The sequence below is a fragment of the Schistocerca gregaria genome, chromosome X, assembly GCF_023897955.1.
Source record: "Schistocerca gregaria isolate iqSchGreg1 chromosome X, iqSchGreg1.2, whole genome shotgun sequence".
Lineage (NCBI taxonomy): Eukaryota > Metazoa > Arthropoda > Insecta > Orthoptera > Acrididae > Schistocerca > Schistocerca gregaria.
Genome location: NC_064931.1, coordinates 853935075 through 853955811, shown reverse-complemented (window position 1 = coordinate 853955811; position 20737 = coordinate 853935075). Strand labels below are relative to the sequence as shown.

The window sequence follows — 20737 nt, the reverse complement described above, 5'->3', positions numbered from 1 at the left end:
TACAAGGAAGTCTCGGTAACATGCTGATGTCGTGACACACCTGAGAGGCCTTCTGGGTATATTCTCTTTGAAGAAGAAAGTAAATATGCTTGTGAATCCACACAGCATGATCACTTGCAGCAAGTGTAGTGGCTTTTTGTGCACAGTGCACAGTTTAACAATATCCCAAATTCAGCAGTTCTGTCTATTCACTGCACCTTATAGTGTAAAATACGCCTCTTCACTCCGTAGAATATTACTCGGCACATGTCATAAATTCTGATCCATGCCATAAGCCAAATAGCAAATGCAGGATGTTGCTGTGGGTCATGAGGTTTCAGTTGTTGCACCGTCTGGATCTAATGCAGATACCAGCGTAAAATAGACTGAAAAACTTTCTGAACTGTTGACTATGGAATGGACAATTTTCATGACATTGCACGAACACTAAGACTACATGTGCATGGTCAGTTATAGCAGCAGCATCCTCATCAGTAACTTGCCCCAGGATAGGACACCTTCTTCTTCCAGATGCTACATCAAGTTCACTTGTGTTTTCAAATTTCATTATCATAATCTATAAACCATTTAATGACATCATCCCTCTCCTCAGACCTTTCAGTTTGTGACATTCTCTCAATGCAGCACTGTAATTGCTGCTGTTCCCACAAAACAACTGCATTAAGAGCGCATGGTCTCTCTTCTCAATAGCCATATTATTCATTCACAGTAACGCTTGTCTCAAATAACAGTTGGATGTCATACTGTCATACAAACAGTGTACACTGCCAAATTTTCATGTGGTGCCCACAGTTGGAAATAATTTGCTTTCAAGCATAAATCCATTCTGCATTAACGTATCTACCAAGTTTTGCCGCCATTTGATAATTACAGCCCACACTGGACAACTGTGAGTAGTTGCACTTTCATAATAACCATGCGATGCATTGTATGGATGAACTCAAATTTGTATCACAAGCATAGAAAAAGAATGCATGTGTCCAGTAACTAGCATTTAGCAAGTTATGTATGTCAATATTCTAGGCCTGTACCATAGTAAATTACAGTTTTTGTTACATCATATATGAGTGTGTGCTTAAAAGGGATGCCTTCAAACTTTTTACATCAAAAAGGTTAGAGATTTTTAAATAAAATAACTGTTATCAACATTCTACGTCTCTATTCATCATGTATTCATATTTATTTCTCAACAGTCGCTCTGGTGACTGACACATTTGTCGAAACGAGAGACCAATTTGTTGTTACAGTCACTGTATAATGTTTGACTTTGCTGTTGGAGCCACAACTTCCTCACCACTTCATCACTGTCAAAGTGAAGTCATTGAAGGTGTTGTTTAAATTTAGGAAAGAGGCAAAAATCGCATGGGACTAAGTCACAATTTTATGGAGGATGATTTACGAGAGGGAAACCAGGCTGATCTGTCGACAGATGATGTTGAAGGTATCGCTATAGCAAGCAGTAATCTACTAATACCAGTATTGTTGACCCCTTTTTTGATCAGAACCGTGGTGGAATCTTCCTACATGTCGGTCAGGAGTCTCAATATGATGTAGTAAATCACCTAAACTGGTAGCCAAATAAAATAAGTTTGGAAACTGGACAGCTGAAAGATTTTTAGTTTGACATCCTGTAGACTAAAATGTTCTCTCTTTTTCCCAACTTAACGGATTTACACACACATTCCAATAACTGGTTATGGGGTGTGACCACTTCTGGCAGCAGTATAGGCCTGACAAATGACAGGGCATGCTTTGAGTGATGTCAACAATCTCATGTTGAGACAATAATGCCTATTCTTCATTCAGCACTGCTCGCAAGTCTGGGTGGATGCTGATGTGATGCAACCCATGTCCCTAGTGCATCCCAGACATGCTCAATGGTATTCAAATTGAGAGAGTGAGCAGGCCACGCTATGCGTGCAATATGTTCTGTTTCCAGGAAAACATCAACCACCCATGCTCTATGAGGTCGAGCATTATCATCTAGCAATACGAAGTCTGGGCCCACAGCACCTCGCAACAACCACACTGGAGGTCCCAAGATCTTGTCACAATACCTGACAGTAATTAACCCTTACCAATTTAACTGTACAATTTCATGAAGAGGTGTTCAAGTGGTCAACAAAATCCCTGCCCACACCATTAGGAATCCTCCTTTATATCAGTCTCTTTCCACAGTGTTTGGATCCAAAATCGTGTTTCACATCCCTTCAGATACGAATACATTGAGAATCACTGTCCAGACCAAATCGGGACTCATCTGTGAAAAGAAAATTGGCCCATTATTCGACTGTGCAGGTGGCGTGTTGACAGCTCCACTCTAAACATTCCTTTCTGTGAAGACGCATCAGAGGTACACATACAGCTGGTCTCCGACAATAAAGGCCACTCTGCCGATGCAATCTGTACACTGTTTGCCTCTATACAACATGTGCAGTGGATGTTGCGGGCCAGATGCCAGTTGCCATGTAGTAGAGTCAGTACCATCATGCCATTAAAGCCAAATAACGGTCCTCTATACACAGTTGGCCCCGGGTCTTCGGGATACAGTTACGATCTCTATAAACTGTCAGCATATCCGAGAAACAATGGAACGATTCACACTAAGCCATCGGCCCACATCAGTTTGCGACTGTCCTACTTCCATTCTTCCCACAACTATCCACTGCAGAGAGCTTGGTAGGCGTTTTCTCTGTACCATACTGCGTTGTCTGTGACTGTGTACACAGTGACTGTGGATGTGGGACTACCCAGCAAACACTATTTGATAGGTGCCCTGACGACATCATTGGCATGGTTGTCCTTTGATTGGAATGCCATTTTCCGTGCAGCACACAATCATACTGACATCTGTTGACAATTTGTGTGATTATATTGTGAATTAACACAGGATAGGGAAATAGTGGTTTGTTACTTTCATTTTGCACGCCATTATATGACCTCCACTGCTAGTTTTGCCCCTTGCCATCTGTGAGTGGTTATTGTACAGTGTCTAACATAGGCAGTGGTCACAGTAATTTGTGTGTGTGTGTGTGTGTGTGTGTGTGTGTGTGTGTGTGTGTGTGTGTGTGTGTTGCATTGCAGTTTGTCTTAGATTGCAGTGCACATAAAATCACTTGTATAGGATGGCCTTAATTTGAATTTCATAGTGTTGTGTCTGGACTCATGAAAGAAGCTCTGTTTCTTTATGTCACGTTTCGATAGCTCACATATCAGGAATATACACCCTAAGGCAAAAGAAAGGCTCAGCATGAAGGAATTTTCCGAATAGGATGGAAATTGGTAGATGTGATGTACATGTGCAGACATACAAATGATTACAATTTCAGGAAAAAATGCATGATTTATTCAAGAGAAAAAGCTTCACAAATTGAGCATGTCAGGAACAGGTTGGTCCATCTCTGCCCCTTATGCAAGCAGTTACTCACCTAGGCGTTGATTGATTGTTGGATGTCCCCCTGAGGGATACTTTACTAAGTTCTGTCTAATTGGTGCATTAGGTCATCAAAATCATGAGCTGTTTGGAGAGCTCTGCCCATAGTGCTCCAAACGTTTTCAGTTGGGGAGAGATCCAGTTACCATTCTGGCCAAGGTGGGTTTTGCAAACATGAAGTCAAACTGTAGAAACTCTCGCTGTGTGCAGGCATTCATATCTTGCTGAAATATAAGCCCAGGCTTGCCATGAAGGGTCATAGCTTACAACCAAAGGGTCCTGCTATGGAAACAAATAGAACCCCAGACCATCACTCGTGGTTGTCGGGCCATATGGCAGGCTTTAGGTTGGTAGTGTACTGCTGTCCAGTGCATCTTCAGACACGTCTTTGGCCTGGGATCTCATTGACTGAGTATAACTGTTGTCAGTGGTGAGCCCCACTTTGAATTGAGCCCCGATGACCAGCAAAAACGTGTCTGGAGACACCTTGGACAGTGATTGGATACCAATTTGACTGTCACCTACCGTACAGCCTGACAACCAGGAGTGGTAGACTGGGGTGCCATTTCTTTTGATGGCAGGTCCCTTTTGGTGGTAATCTGTGGTTTCCTTAGTAGCATAGCAGTATGTTGACAATATTGTAAGTCTCATTTTGTTGTCCTTAACGGTAAGCCCTCCTGGGCTTACATTTCAACAAGATAATGCCTGCCTACACAAGGTGAGGGTTTCTACTGCTTATCTTCATGCTTGCCAGACGCTACAATGGCCAGCAAGGTCGCTAGATCTCTCTCCTGGTCTGAAGATTTGAAGCATTATTGGTAAGGCCCTCCAGCCAACTCAGGATTTGGACAATCTAACACACCAATTGGACAGAATTTGGCATGATATCCATCAAGAGTACATACAACAACTCAGTATGTCACTGCCAAGCTGAATAACTGCTTGCATAATGGCCAGACATGGACCAACACATTATTGACTTGATCAATTTGTGAAGCTCTTTCTCTTGAATAAATCATCTATTTTTTTTTTTTTCCTGGAGTTGTAATCATTTGTTAGCCTGCACATGTATGTCACATGTACCAATTTCCAGCCCATTCTGGTAATTCCTTCATTGTGCATCATTCTTTTGTTGTAGAGTGTACTTCAATTTGTTCAGTTCGAGTTTATATAGGTATGTGCGTGGTAGTATTATCATCTTAAGTAAATGCTGACCTACAAGATTTTCTCCATTTAAGCCTTGCTAATATTATTGTTACTCTTTTCTACGTTTTGAGTAGTCTCTTAATATTTTGTTTTGGGGATACTGTCCCCACAAGTTATGTCATAATGTAATCTAGACTTAATTAGTGCATAATATTTTATTTTCATTAGATTTGTGTCTATTTGGTTGCTGAATTTGTGCACGAATGTAGGTTTCAGCTGAGTTTTCCACTTACATATTCTATGTGCTGATCCCAATTTTCATTTTCATTGATCATTATCCAAAGAAATTTTGTATGTATGGCATTATTTGCTATTCACACATCAGTGCAGTTTTGATATCTTCATTATGTTGTTTTTTTTTTTTTTTTGTCTGAAATTTAAACATAATGTTTTAGCAGTGTTATTATGCAAAATTTATTTCAGAAAATCTTTGGATAGAGCTATTTCCTTTGAAGTTGCCTCTTCCAGATTTTCTGTATTATTACCCTTGAATAGCAGAGTTCTACCATCTGTGAAAGTAACTATATTGCTTTAATTTATAGCATTAAAGATGTGATTTGTGTATAAAATGAAGAGCAGTGGACAAATTATGGCTCCTAATGGGACAGATGAGTGTAGAATTCTCACTTCAGCTGTTATTCTCTCACTTGACATTTTTGTTACTTCTGTATATTGTCTTCTGTGATGGAATCCAATCCCCTGTCTTCCCGCTTACACCATATACGCCAAACATTTCTAATGTTTTATGGTCTACACAATCAGAAGTCTCTTTTTAGATCCATAATTACTCCTACACATTTATTTTTAGTCTATCTCAATGAGATCTATGATTGTATATATGATAGCTTTCTGGAAGTCAGATTGGCTTTTATTGATTACCCCATATTTTGTCAGAAGTGCAACAGTTTCTGTATATAAGCTCATTCAAATATTTTTGATATGACCGGTAGAAGAACTGTGTGCCTACATTATTCTGCATTGTATTTGTTTCCATGTATTACTTTAATCAGTGATGCCGCAGGGGAGTGTCACAGGACCGTTGCTATTCACAATATACATAACTGACCTGGTGGATGACATCGGAAGTTCACTGAGGCTTTTTGCAGATGATGCTGTGGTGTATCGAGAGGTTGCAACAATGGAAAATTGTACTGAAATGCAGGAGGATCTGCAGCGAATTGACGCATGGTGCACGGAATGGCAATTGAATCTCAATGTAGACAAGTGTAATGTGATGCGAATACATAGAAAGATAGGTCCCTTATCATTTAGCTACAAAATAGCAGGTCAGCAACTGGAAGCAGTTAATTCCATAAATTATCTGGGAGTACGCATTAGGAGTGATTTAAAATGGAATGATCATATAAAGTTGATCGTCGGTGGAGCAGGTGCCAGACTGAGATTCATTGGAAGAATCCTAAGGAAATGCAATCCGACAACAAAGGAAGTAGGTTACAGTACGCTTGTTCGCCCAATGCTTGAATACTGCTCAGCAGTGTGGGATCCGCACCAGGTAGGGTTGATAGAAGAGATAGAGAAGATCCAACGGAGAGCAGCGCACTTCGTTACAGGATCATTTAGTAATTGCGAAAGCGTTACGGAGATGATAGATAAACTCCAGTGGAAGACTCTGCAGGAGAGACGCTCAGTAGCTCGGTACGGGCTTTTGTTAAAGTTTCGAGAACATACCTTCACCGAAGAGTCAAGCAGTATATTGCTCCCTCGTACGTATATCTCGCGAAGAGACCATGAGGATAAAATCAGAGAGATTAGAGCCCACACAGAAGCATACCGACAATCCTTCTTTCCACGTACAATACGAGACTGGAATAGAAGGGAGAACCGATAGAGGTACTCAGGGTACCCTCCGCCACACACGGTCGGGTGGCTTGCGGAGTATAGATGTAGATGTAGATGTAGATGTCTTCAAGCAATCTAGAAACATTCCTTCCGTGAATTATGGGTTGATTTATTGTGTAAGATGTTTTTTGAGCTCCTGCTTCTTTTATAGATGATATTCCATCAGTTCCACGTGGTTTTGTGTGTTTTAAGTTTTTATTATTATCTGTGGTGTTTCTTCTTCTGCCACTGTAAACAGTGTCATAGATTTTTTATGGGGATTGATAAATGATTTCCATATATTATTTTATCTAGAAACATTTAAAAAATGTTCTCACAGTTGAACATTAGATTTCCTCTAGACTCAAACAGACGGCGTCACGAATTCCATCTCTTTGGGACTCTTGACGTTAGATAGGGCATATGGACAACAACTATCACTAAGATTGCCAAAACCCATACAAGAATGGCAACTCCATAGAGAAATGCGAAAATGCAAGGAGAAATAGGAAGAAGGAGAAGAAGAAGATTGTATCTAGAATTTGTTTTTTTTTCCCTCTTATTTTGTAGCCTGCTATGGCAAAATGATCATTGAAGAGATTTATTGTGTTACTCTGTTCTGTTATAGTCTTCAGGCCTCTCTTGATGCCTCCCAGCTGTCATTTGCAGTTGTTGTGTGGTTGTTGCTATGCTGAAAGAAGAACTAAAACTTAAAAAGTTTTCCACGAACTCTAGCAAAATGTGTCACAGTTGTCTGAGTGACAAGTATTTTGGCAGTGTGGAGATTTCTATTTCAAATTAACAAATGCCACTGCCACCTCTTGACATTTCCGTGAACTCTTTGTGATAGTCTCCCATTCAACTGCACCCTGACGAGAGAGTTTATTGTGTCCAGGAATTAATGCCATAATCTCTCTTTTTCTCCTTAACAATTGTGCATCATTTCACCCTCCTCCTCAAAAGATTACAATTTTCTCTATAGTCAGTTGGAATTTGAACTTGCAAAAAGCCACTCTTCTGCCCCCAATTTCAGAGCTACACTAGAGGGCAGAAGGTCTTTTGTAGTTGGGCTGCACACTGTGCAATAGTTGTCTCAGTGGTCTTGCAGATTGTCTCTGTAATTTATACAAACACAGGAAGTTGGTTATAGAGTGTACAACTAGACTTGCTAAGCACCCATATTGATAACTTTCTTCTGGGTATTGTTATTTCTAGTGAATAAATCCAGGTCAAGAAATGGTCACTGAAGTGTAAGTTACTGACATCTTACTACTGAGAAATTAATGCGTGGGCAGGAGACGTTGAGTTTAGACGAACTTGTAGCAGTACTGAAGTATGTGCTATGCATCATGTTCAGAAAACCTACAGTCATGAATAACTGAATGAGACACATCTACTTGAAATCATGTGGCACTTCCTCTCCCCAACTTCATTGTGCCATGAACCCCACTAGACAGTGAAAACATTGGAGTGCCACTCTGATCTATGACTGCTCAAACCAGTACCAACAACTCATCAAAAGTGATTGGAACTGGGCCCAAGGTGCACATATCTCACTTGACAGTGTCCCAGATGAGTTCAGTGGAATTTTCAGGGTCGGTCTGTGGAGCATTCCTTTAACCATTGTGACCAAGTTTGGGAGCAATGAGGTCTTGCTGCAGGTACAGCTCTTCTGTGAATTGTAGCTAAGCAAAGGATGAACATGAGTGGACAGAAGGTTTGTGGACTGTGCCAGCAAAATGTATCAGAAGGTTTATTTCATCCCATGTAAACAATCTCCAGTGACAGTGTCCATCTGTGTTTGTTAATCCCTGTAAACTGTGATGTGCAGTGGAGTTTTAGCTTCTGGGACCCTGTGTCAGACAGCCACAACTGGTCACACTAATGTGCTAATATTAAGCTTCAAGCCCATCTTGGACTCAACTACATTCACGTAGCCAGTACAGAGATGGAGATGTGATCCATTGAGAAGATAATTTTTTTAACAAACAGGGTACCACTTCTCATCACCTGGCTTCCTTCAAATTACCACCAATTTGTTTCAGCCCCTTCTGGATGTAGAATGAAGATTCTTTCTCAAAATTGCCCATCTTCTCTTTTTACTGCAAAAGACCATTCTGGCAAGTAGTTAGCTTTGTGCTTCACCTATTACTACTACTACTACTACTACTACTACTAGTAGTAGTAGTAGTAGTAGTAGTAGTAGTAGTATTACTATTATTACTTTCATTTTCGTTTTGAGTGCTCAGTCATCTTTGTTTGTTGGGTCTTTACATTCCTTGGTAGTCTAGCTAAGGCACTAGGTGAGTTACAAAAAAGTGTGTTAAGTTTCGTGGAATTCTTACAAGCATCTAGAAACATCAACAAATGGAACAGTTTTGTACTTCTGTAAATTTGACATGACTGTGGAACCAGTCCGAAGGAAAATTTATAATGTAAATAGTGTGTCGTTTGAGAAATGGCAGAAAATAATTGAATTATTGACCACCTCACAGATTACCTAATGTGAAGCATTCAGGTAGTCATTGACATTAGAGGCGTTTCAATGATGTAGTGAGCAGTGAAGAAATGATGTGCTGTGCCCTTTTGAGAGTTGAAAATTTGTTGATAAGAACAGCAACATTGCCAGACAAAGTTAGAGAATTAGTCTGCTTTTCATTAGCATTCACACCATCCAGGACAGTGTTCTCTGTATCCAAAATTAGGTGTTATTTTATGTAACTTTGTGGCTGAGTACCTTTTCTGTTGCTGCAGTCATCAATTTACATAAGGAAGGGAAGTTGTGTAGGGCACCTGTCTTTGAATTGTGTATATTTCGTTCTGTGTGTGATCGTATTTTAATTTGTGTATCATATTTACTGAGAGGGAAAATGGGACCAGCCCAGCATTTTCCTAAAGGAGAGTGGGAAACTATCTAAAAACTGCTCGGAGGCTGGCTGGTGCACAAGTCATGGTCGTCAATCTACTGCACTGATTAGATCCAGGTCTGACCCACCTTCCTACCTTGCAAGCTAGTGTGCTGCACATTGCACTATACAAGCAGGTAGTTATTTTTATGTTAGAGAAAAAGTAAAATAACCTACTTACACAAAACTTCTGTTGAAGACAGGATTTAAACATAAGACTGGCATCAGTCCATGACATTTCAATATGTTGACCAACTTACTGACAGATTTTGACATTATGCCAGTCACTGCCACATTGCTCCATCCTTTCCTGCACAATGCTATATTGTCTTGTCAGATCTTTAATCTTACAAATTATTTTGCGTGTATGTAACTGTGTCCATCCTTTGTGCAAAGTGTAAAAAAAAATGTAGTTGCATCAAAATGTTTGTTTTATGAGCAATGCTGTACATCTCATCTGGGTTGCCTCCTATTTGTTAGTATAAAATTTTTCCACACACACACACACACACACACACACACACACACACACACACACACACCCGCATGCGTGCGCATTCACTTTCAGTTTTAGATGGTTTTATTAACTTATCAGTGCTTAAATGGTGGTTTCACACTATACAAATGATTGAGGCATTCCTGTGACTTTTATCTTTTTGTTACAATGTGCTGGAAATGAAATTGGAAAATGGGAGATCATTATTTAGTATCTCTAGAGCCGAACAAAGTGGAGTTGAAGAACTGTAGTTGTGAGGTAGTAGCTCTGCAGTTTATTTTTACTTTCTGAACATTACTGGTTAAGCCACACCTTCTACCACTGCTCCCCTCTCCCGCCTCTCCCCCCATCCCCCCCCCCCCCCCCCCCCCCGTCTCCTCCACTCCCTCTCTCTCTCTCTCACACACACACACACACACACATGATGAGAGGGAAAGATAATGAAGTTTATACACTTGGCTTTGAGAGCACCATTCATTCTTGTTTTCCATGTATTTCACACAAAATGGTGCTAATATTACTCATCATATTTGACATGTGGGTTTTTCTCTTTCTTTTTTTGTTTTAGGTACTGCTTTAAATACAGCTGAAGACAGACTTGATTCATTGCTCAAAACTCTGGCAAAAGAGACAATGGGTGTTGCTAATTCTGAGGATTCAAAAAATAATGCAGCATCAATGTCGAACACAACTAACAAGATTGATGGTGAGCAGTTTGTAAATATACATTTTGACAGTACCTATACTTGCTGTGTAAGATAGCATAGTACTAATGTGGCTAAAGAATCTGTGATCAGCTATTCAGATTTAAGTTCTCAATTCTTTACCAAGATAATTCAAAGTTAAATGCCCCCTTCCTCTCTGCGAGGGACTCACAACTCTTGTTGAGTATGTATGTGGCAAGCCATTGCAATGATTCCTCCTTTCCTGTGATGTAGTTTTAGTCTCTGACTACATCTTTTCTCTGACTTATTCTTAGGACAGATTCCCTGCTGACAATCTAGAGCTTTCTTGTAGCACATCGATTCTGTCTTGTCAGACTTTGTTCCCTTATTTTACACCTTATATTTTGGTTAATTTATGCTCACTCCTGATAGCTGGGTTTAGTTATCACCCTTTCAAATTTTTTTCATGTTGCGTGGGTCATGCATGGAAGGTTGCCCATTACACAGCATGGCAGCCAGTCCATGGGGGTGCTGTCAGGTATCTATATGGTGGTAGCCTCCAGTCAAGCAGTGATTGCACTATTGATGCCCTAGCTATCACCTCCTTGCACTTGCCATGGAGTAGATGTATGTCCATTTGGGGGCACTGTGGCCGGGGCACTGACCATTACACAAGTGGCCCTTGCTATGGCTTTGTCCATTAATGTTGCTAGGTAATCAGCAATACCTTGTGTATTTATTCCCTCGATGTCAACATCTGGTCGCATACATAAATTTTACCAGGGGGGTGATAGGCCCTCCCTTCTCGTGGTTCATATAGCACCATCTTTGGGAATCCCTCCTCGCATCCATCTGGAGAAGCAAAATCCTCCTCTGGCATCTACCGGTGACACAGCTGCCTCTCAGAAACCCTCTCCACGGACATCCATGGATCACAGACCCAACACCAGCCAATCGTTAAAGGAGTAATGAACTGTGGGTCCCAGGGCTGCCTGCCCTTCTTCTGTCCCTACACTGACAACAGATAAACCAGCAAAAGAATATCAGCTGCTGAAAATTGTGGAAGAAGAAGAAGAAGAAGAAGAAGAAATCTTAGGAGAAGGCTACTCTGAAGACCACAGAGGTTTGAGACATTCATTGATGTTGTTCCACCCCCAATGGTGACAGATAATGATGCTTGTGCATGACCTGTCCTCGTGAGGGACCCTTTACGTCTAACCAGGACACTCTCCGCATGATAATCAAATGGAACTGCAATGGATATTACTGTCACCTGCAACAGCTACTGCTAATACCCTCTTATTCTGCAGTCTGTGTTGCTCTCTAAGAAACACACTTCACTGATGACCGTTCCCCAACTCTTTGAGGTTACCATGCATTCTGTTGGAACCATACTGCCTCTGAGAGAGCATCAGAAGTGGTCTGAACATTAGTTCACATAGATGTCATAAGTAAGTGAACACTCTTCCTTGCCACTATTGAAGCAATAGCAGTTCAAGTGTAAACAAGACTTGCAATCGCCATTGTAATGTTTATTTACCTTCATGGAGGACTCTTACTTGCCTTGAGATGACCACATTTCTCTTACTTGGAGATTTCAGTGTGCACCACCTCCTGTGAGGAAATACACTTCGGGAGGCAGGTGCCTTCTCATTGCCTAGCTCCCCCCCCCCCCCCCCTCTCTCTCTCTCTCTCTCTCTCTCTCTCTCTCTCTCCTCCTCCTCCTCCTCCTCCTCCTCCTCTGCACCCCCCCCCTTCCACGACCTCCCCCATAATGGTGACCACTTTCCCATGATTGTCACTTCCTTGTCATCACCCAATGGACTGATTACCACATTTGGCCCTTCAAAGAGCCAACTGGCAGATGTGTTTTTCTGCTGTCACCTTCAGCCCTTTCTGTCAGACTGCACCAGTGAGGTAATGGGAGGCATTTCCAATGTAATCACATGCACCACTGGAACTGCTATGCTTCTTTATACAAGCCCCATCTTCTGCCACCTGGTGCCATGGTCAACCAAAGACGTTGCCACAGCTATTCAGGATCGTTGAAGGGCTCTGCAATGTCTCAAGCAACATCATTCACAGATCACCCTTCTCGCTTCTAAACAGTTTCTCACTAAAGCTCACTGTCTTACTAACCACAGTAAGAAGGAATGAGTGCACTGTATTCTCCTCCATGGGAATGAACGCCTCTTCATCCCAGATGCAGCCAAACTCGGTATTCTTCTGGGCTACCAAGGATCGAGAATTGTTCTGGGCCTCTTCCTTTGTGGGTACCAGTGTGTCACTTCTTGCTGACACGCCTTGTAATGCCCTATGTGACAGCATTGGCATCTTCTTCTTATGCCATAACCTTTCGAATGCATAAACAATAAATTGAAGACATCTTCCTATCCTTCACTCTGTCACGCCAAATTATATAATGGACCTTTCACGGACAGGGAGTTGCTTCAGGCTCTTGACTTGTCACACGATACTGCCCCAGGCTTTTATTTGATTCATAACCAGATGATCCAACATCTAAATGTTGTTCAAAGGCTCTATCTACTCAGGGTCTTATTTGGCTAGAAAGTGTTTTTTTTTTCCATTTGCAATGACAAGATAGTATCATTGTCCCAATAATTAAACCAGACATAGGGACTGGGTGTTGTGTTGTCCTAATCATCATTTCATCCCCATCGACGCGCAAGTCGCCGAAGTGGCGTCAAATCAAAAGACTTGCACCAGGCGAGCGGTCTACCTGACCGGAAGCCCTCGTCACACGCCATTATTATTATTATTATTATTATTATTATTATTATTAAACCAGGCAAAAACCTAATGTCCATCAACACCTGCTGATGGATTAGCCTCCATAAAACACACTGCAAATTACTGGGAAGGATGGTAGCCCAACAATTATGCTAGGTTCTAGAATTGAGGGGGGGAGGGGGGGGGGGGCAGCGTCTTTTTTTCCCTTATCAGCATGGTTCTAGGTAAGGGCTATCCACAACCGACCATCTGGTTAGTTTGGCAACAACAATCTGATAATCTGATAGGCATTCTTCTAAATGCCAACATCTCATTGTAGTCTTTATTGACCTATATAGGGCATACTACACCAGTTAGCACCATCACATGTTGCTTACCCTTCATGACTGGGGCTTTCAAGGCTCCATACAAATTTTTAATTGTCAGTTTTTATCTTAAAAGTTGTTTTGGGTTAGAGATGGTACATTATTCAACCTCCTGTGGGTCCAAGAAGACAGTGTCCTGCAGGCCTCTGTGGTAATTTTGTACTCTTCTTCACATCCATCAATGGGCTAATGACATCCGTTGGACCACTGGTCAACCCATGCTGTATGTAAACAACCTTGCATTCGGTATAACTCGCAGTCTGTAGTCTTGGCTGAAAGCCATCTCCAAGGTGCCACCTGAGGGCCTCTGCATTGACCCTTTCCCGTGGTTTCCAATTTTCTCCCACAAAAACATGAGTTGTGCGTTTCTGTCATCATACCATGGTCTATCCTGAGCCAGAACTCTACATGTGTACCTAGTGCTTGGACGTTGTTGCACAGTCCCGATTTTTGGGACTCCTCTTTGGTAAAATGCTGAGATAGCTGCTCAATATTCATCAACAAAAGACTAGATGAATCCAAAAGTGTAACACTCTCTGCTTCCTTGCCCACACCTCTCAGGGTGCAGATCTTGAAACTCTCCTCCGTATTACCAGGCCTAGTCTTGTCCCAGTTGGGCTAGGGTTGCCAGGTGTATGGCTCAGCAGCACTCTTAGCTTTGAAACTGTTGGACCAACTCCATCATCGTGGACCAAGACTAGCCACTGGCACATTACAGACATCCAGACTGGTCCCGTAGTCAGTCTCATTGACGAAGCAAGGTTCTTTTCAGTTCCAGCAGTACCAACTCTTGCTCACTTAGGCAAACACCATCCGACAATTCCCTAATCGTCCAACTTATCGAATTCTTTTTTGTGCGCAAGGGACACCAAACCCCTGACATTAACCATCAAGTGGGATTAAAAGTTGAAATGCACCTTGAGATCCACTGCCGCGACCTCTGCCTACCCCTGCTTAGAATGCACTCCTTAGGGAGTAGCAGGGTGCTACCGTCATTTAGACTGATGGTTCTAAAACTGGGGATAGGCTGGTATATCCTTTTACACCTCCAACTGGTCAGGAACAACATTTGTTGTCAGAAATGTGTAGTTTTTAATGCCAGAGCTGATAGCAATTAATAGAGCTCAATGATTTTTATTAAACAAACCTCTCTTGACCATGTTTTAATTTGTAGTGACTCAATACGTAGTCTGTAGGCTATTGATTGTCGTGTCACCCTGTGATATCAGCTATTCATGACTTTCCTTCTGACCTTGGTTGTATAGCCTGCTCAGTTGTTTTGCTCTTTATCCCAAGTAATTTGGGTATCCCAGGGAATGAGCTGGCCAACCATTTGGCCAGAGAAGCAATTGCTCATCCAATATTCACTTTGACAGTTTCAAGTGCAGATTTGAAGGTGCAAATGAAACCTCTCCTCACTCAGAGATGGAACATTATCTCGTGGGCTACTGCGCCCCTCTAACGAACTTCACACTTTCAGCGAGACTACTCCTACATTGTACTCATCCTTCCATTCCTCTGAGAATGAATACACCATCCTATGTCATCTCCACATCACTCAACCAGATTAACCAATAGTTTTATTTTATCCGACTAGCCACCCCACATTGTAAAGTTCTGTGTAGGGAAAGTATGGCCAACTTGCCAGTGGCAACCATTTTGGGTGTTCTGCACCGCTGGTGATACAGTGACTTCTGCAGCATATTTAGCTGTGTATATTAAAGAAGTGCACTCAGCTATCTAATGAATTGCTAAAACTGATCAGTGGCTTCAAACTGAACATGTCAGATATTTAACAACAAAAAATCTCAACAAATTTAAGCTAAACAAATCTAAAAGCATTTGTCGTTGTGAGCATGAAACACAGTTTTTCCCTGCTATCCTTAAAAATGTCTGTTTTGCTATACGAAATAAAACATTGGATTCAAATATATATGTGCAGAACCTTAGTAAATATAATTGATAAATGTGCCTATATGATTATGCATACTTTATATTTTGTCAGATCTAGCCCATAAAATTTTGTCTGCAAATTGTTCTATGACATTAGGAGAATAATTATGAAAGTACAAGAGAATACAATATTTTTAAAATGTGTTTGAATAAAACTAGGCTTACGATCAAAAGTAGGCTGTAGGAAACAGTAACAACTGTATTCCTTTTTATATAATATAGATTGGCGTCAAAGTTGCAACCGTAATAATAGTCTCCTGGTAACATTAATTGTTACTGAATGAAAGGTCATAAGTTCAATCCTCGCGTAGTGCAAAAGAAATTTTCTTTTATTTTTGTACGTCATATTGAGTGGAACAAAGTACAATTTATTATTTTGAGCATCCTAAATGAAAGTTTAAGCCATAATGTATAGTCAATCAGGTCAAATTTTTTACCAGTCATGATAACTGTGTATGGTACCATCCACAATATTTCGTTTTATGTGCCAGAAGTGGCTGTTTTACATCTAAGATTTCTATTTGTAATGAAATTACCACTAAACTATCCTATTAGCTCTTGTGTCTGGGTTGGAAACTAGATAACAGAAAAGTAAAAAGGAAACAGTCAGCCAAAAGCACAGCACTGAAGCATTATTCTACTTAAAACTTCGAAAATACAAAACACTTCATATGCTTCACATGTAACTCTTGGGCCCACAATGGTGCTAATGCCACGTGATGCAGTTTCGGCCAATCCTGAACTGCGGACAGCGGCAAAGGCATGGGAATAAGATGGCCATTCTTTCCCCTTATACAGAGGCTTACCACATTGTTGTTGGGAAGCCTTACAGACCGTAGCTCACATCCTGGTGAAACACCTACTCCTTCTGGCTCTCCAGGTTAAGTGAGGTCTTCTGGCTTCTTTTCTTCTAATATTACCAGATGACTCATGAACAGATGAACTGGTTCACAGTTTTCTCTCTGAAAACAGTTTTTATTTTCAGAGATAATGCTTAAAACTTCTTTTAGCATAGGTGCGAGATGGATGTGGTTGGGACTGCGACATCTCACATGCCATGCTGGTTGTGGGAAACCATCAACCCTACCTCCTTCGCCAGCTACCTTGGTCATCCCTCTTTTACTGTTTTAATTGTTCTTAGATACAGTTAGCCATTTTTCCACTGCACCCTCTTTTTCCATTTTAGGGGTAGCCCTTTGATGAATAATGGATGCTGTTCCCCTCTTTAATATTTTGATTATAACAAATCTAAGGTGGTACATCTGTGAGAGAGAAGGACCCCATCTCATGCAGAGCCGCAGATGACTCTCACCTAGCCCAATCTGCCCACTGACCTGAAAATTTCTCTTGCCTTGTTTTATTATTGTTGGTGCAGCTGATGTCTATTGCATTTCTATCCCTCTCACTTTTACTATTAGAAATCTTCTGGTTAGAAGGCATTATTTACTCTGTAACTGCCTTCACCTGTAACCGTGTTGACAAGATGTCGAATGTTCTGTTGACTATCCATCATAACTAGTCTCAAAATCTGCCAATGTGTGACTGTTACCCACTTTCCCTCCACCCCTTGTAAATGTTTATATCTTCGCTTAATGACTTAGTATGTTAGTGGAGATCTCCATTCATACTGTGTCCCTCTGCAAATTTCAGAGTATTTCACAAACATACAAGTTACGTTCCATTGCACTATTGCAGAATCTCCTCAATGGAGTCAGGCTGCTACAACCCCACATTTGAGAACCCTCTTAAAAACAAACACACACACACACACACACACACACAGTGGCGCCTTAGATAGATGACACTTTAAAATATGTTCAGAAGATGGTATTTTGTTTGTATGTATCTGAAAACTTAACATGAGCATCGGTAGAGGAGGATCGCTTGGCTGATATACACACACTGTATGGAAAACAGTAATTTGTTCCCTTTAGCGGACACACCCAGTACTGATGCCTGCTTAGTTCAAAAGTATACAAGCTCTTGAAAAAGCACCATGCCCATCGCTACAGAATCTGTTAACAGTAATTAATATGCAAGTGGGAATAAAGGTGCTGACTGCAGCCCTGTCAACTGAAATGAATTCAATAATTTGGGTAGCACGTTTTTAAAATCAGACATACCTTCAAAGAGTATCCCATAACTACTTAACGGCACTGTATTGTAGAAAGTGTGTTATATTTTTCTGAGAGATTATGCATATATTTTGTACATCAAAAATTCAGAAAGTGAAGTATATCATGAAGGACTTTGAAAGTGAACAAAGAGACACTAGCTGTTTGCATTACAATTGATTTCATCTCCTTGTTGACAACATTTTTTCCAGAAATGTGTAAGGGGTATGATGTCCAGTTTATTCTCCACCCACCAATTTCAGCATGTGTGTCATACTCAAGTGGTTATGAAGCACCATAGTACATGTCATAAAACTGAATCCCAATCTGCCAAAATATTTGACACCATCAAAGTTCGTGGCTGTACACAGGATCATCAAATGGAGCACGTGCTGTGTTGTTACAACATTTTACAAACTACTGTTACCGAGTTAAGAAAAACAACTCCTAGATGACCTCAAAATGATAACCCATGGATCATACCAAAACCTCATGTGCTGAACATGTTTTAAACATTACATTCTGAAGGGGGCATAGGGTGAGTGGTGGGCTGGTGGGTCCAGTGGAAACACTGTTGATAGTTAAGAATGACTTTTAATGACTTCCGTACATGAGATGCCCTCTCTGTTGTCCCTGGCTGGCATTGGCGTATGGGAAGCGACTTCCAGCCTTGCTGAGGAGCTGGTGCCGCGTATTACTGACAGCAGGCCCATAGTAGACCAGCAGTCTTTAGAGGACAAGGCCATTGATGTCACTAGTGAACTACTTTCCTCAGCATCGTGGAGCCTGAACGGCCCATCACTCTGCTTGCATCACAGAGATGGTGCACAAAGACAGCTGTGTACAGTTTATGACACTCTGCCCTCTGGCAGGTATGAGATGGCGTCTAGTGCAGTGGCACCATGTCTCACCAGGAACTCTGCACTGGTGGGAGCAGGTCGGGTGACCAGTCTGTGGGGCTGTGGTGTGAAGTCCCGGTGAAGGGCTTAGTGCTGCTGGCAGGTGCAGCCTCGTCTCAACCCCATGGCTGCTGGTGGTGATGCCAAGTCATCTCACTGTCCAGCGTAGCTCTGGTTTCGTCATGGTGCTGCTGATTCCCGGCAACAAGAAGTGATCCCCTGCCTTGAAATTCAGGCTTATTAATATGCCTCTGGCGAACATCTGTTTCACTAAAACACAACACCTAGACACGTCACCCATAATAAGAGACTTGCCCTAATGTGGTGGCATCACCCTGCTCGCCACACAGTTGCCGCTGTGCAATACAGTTTACTGTTTCGCTTGACAATTCTGGCTTCACAATCCCCTTGCATGTCTGTTATTGTGACCCATGTTGCCACACTGGCGGCTGCCAACTTGCAGCTGTTAACACAACACTCCACATTGGTTTCCACACTAATCTACATTACTTTTGCTGAAGATGTAATTTGTGCTCTAAAGACTGCATAGCAGCACTACACAGCCCCCCTCCACAGAGAAAATCCAATCCCTGAGGTCTTTTCCCAGCCCAGTTCCCTGCCAATATTACTTCTACCCTTAATCTGTAAAACAAGTACTTAATACTAAATTGGCTACTCTTAACTATTATGCAGTCACTGTATTAGTGTGCATCTGAAAAATCTATCTTTCATCCTTAGCTTGTACTGCTTAGTCTCACACATCTCACAAGGGTCACTTGCCCTGCTCATGAACTTACATACTACGAAACAAATTTGACTACTTTGCCATGCTTATGCACAAACAACTTCTAACTCTCCATTCCACACCTACAAACTAAAATGGCTCTCTCTCTTAATAAAGTATCACTAATATATCAGATTCAACATAAAATTATCTGACTTCATTAAACACTTACACTTGGTGTCTAATCTTTCTACTGAGTGTTTCTTAACTCTTTGTTTTGGAACAACTTTCAGACCGTTGTCCTTGTGACAACAGCTCTTGTTCTTCCCAAGATAACGTGCTTCAAAAACAATCCTTACAAGAAAACCCCATACAGCACTACCATTCACAACACTTTGACAGTTAGTCCCACTTATTCCTCCCACACTGTAGTGCTCCTTACTGACTAATTTTTTCTTGAAATGCCCAGTTGTGTGGTACTTCTGCTCACCCAAAACAGCTTCTTGGTGCCTGGTGCCACTGTATTATACGAGTCACTTGTTAATGTATTTGTACACGGTTTGTATACGAAACATACCTTGTGACAGCTCTAAACTGGCAACAGCTTTATGTCACCGAAGGTTAACTTTGATGTAGTGTTCAGTCAGAATGATTACTTTAGGCTCGTGTTGCACACTTCTCTCACTTCATACTGATCGTGTAGACTAGACCATAGCTGTGCAGTTAACAGTTTGCTGTGCACATCAGCTGCTTGTCCCACAAAGCTGTGACTAAGTACTTACTCTCGCTGCACATTCTTAACCTCTGGTGTACACATTCGAACAGATGCAGCCCCGTCGACTTGATCATCCATTCTACAAACTTGTCTCCTTTTTATTTTCCTCTGTTCACCCTGCGTCTGAGGAAATACATGTGCCTTTACAGTTTCTGCCACATCATCTGCAGCATAACTACCCTCAAATCCTTGTGTATTACCTGTAGTATGTAAAACAACATTGTTTGCAGTTACACTCTGCACAACGCAAGAATCATTGGCGCTGGCACAGGCTCTCTGGTCTCAACACAACCACCTTCGTCACCCAATTGGGCAGTTACTACTGCATTTAAATTACCCCTGTTGCTATTCTGACACTTAATCACTTCGGTACAGCCCACAGTCATTCCTGCTACCTCAGACTCCACAGTTCCACTGGATATTGGACCTAGCACTTCTACATTACACTGTGTCTCACATGAATTCAAATGAACTTGTATTATGACACCATCTACTACTAATTTAGTCTTCCCACTAAAAAAAAATGACCTAACCAATGGGGGCATTCTGTCTTACTCTTCACATAACTGACAGTTTTATCTATATTAAGGGTAGTCGGTTGACCTGCAGGA

The 20737-nt window shown here is 41.5% G+C and overlaps 1 protein-coding gene across 1 annotated transcript in view; it reads left to right on the top strand.

Moving 5' to 3' along the window:
* The window catches only part of LOC126299519 (band 4.1-like protein 5), a 145623-nt gene that overhangs the window by 86382 nt on the left and 38504 nt on the right, over window positions 1-20737 (top strand). The window contains exon 12 of the mRNA XM_049991486.1: window positions 10449-10586. Coding sequence (XP_049847443.1) covers window positions 10449-10586 — 138 coding nt within the window. The remainder of the gene's footprint in view (window positions 1-10448; window positions 10587-20737) is intronic.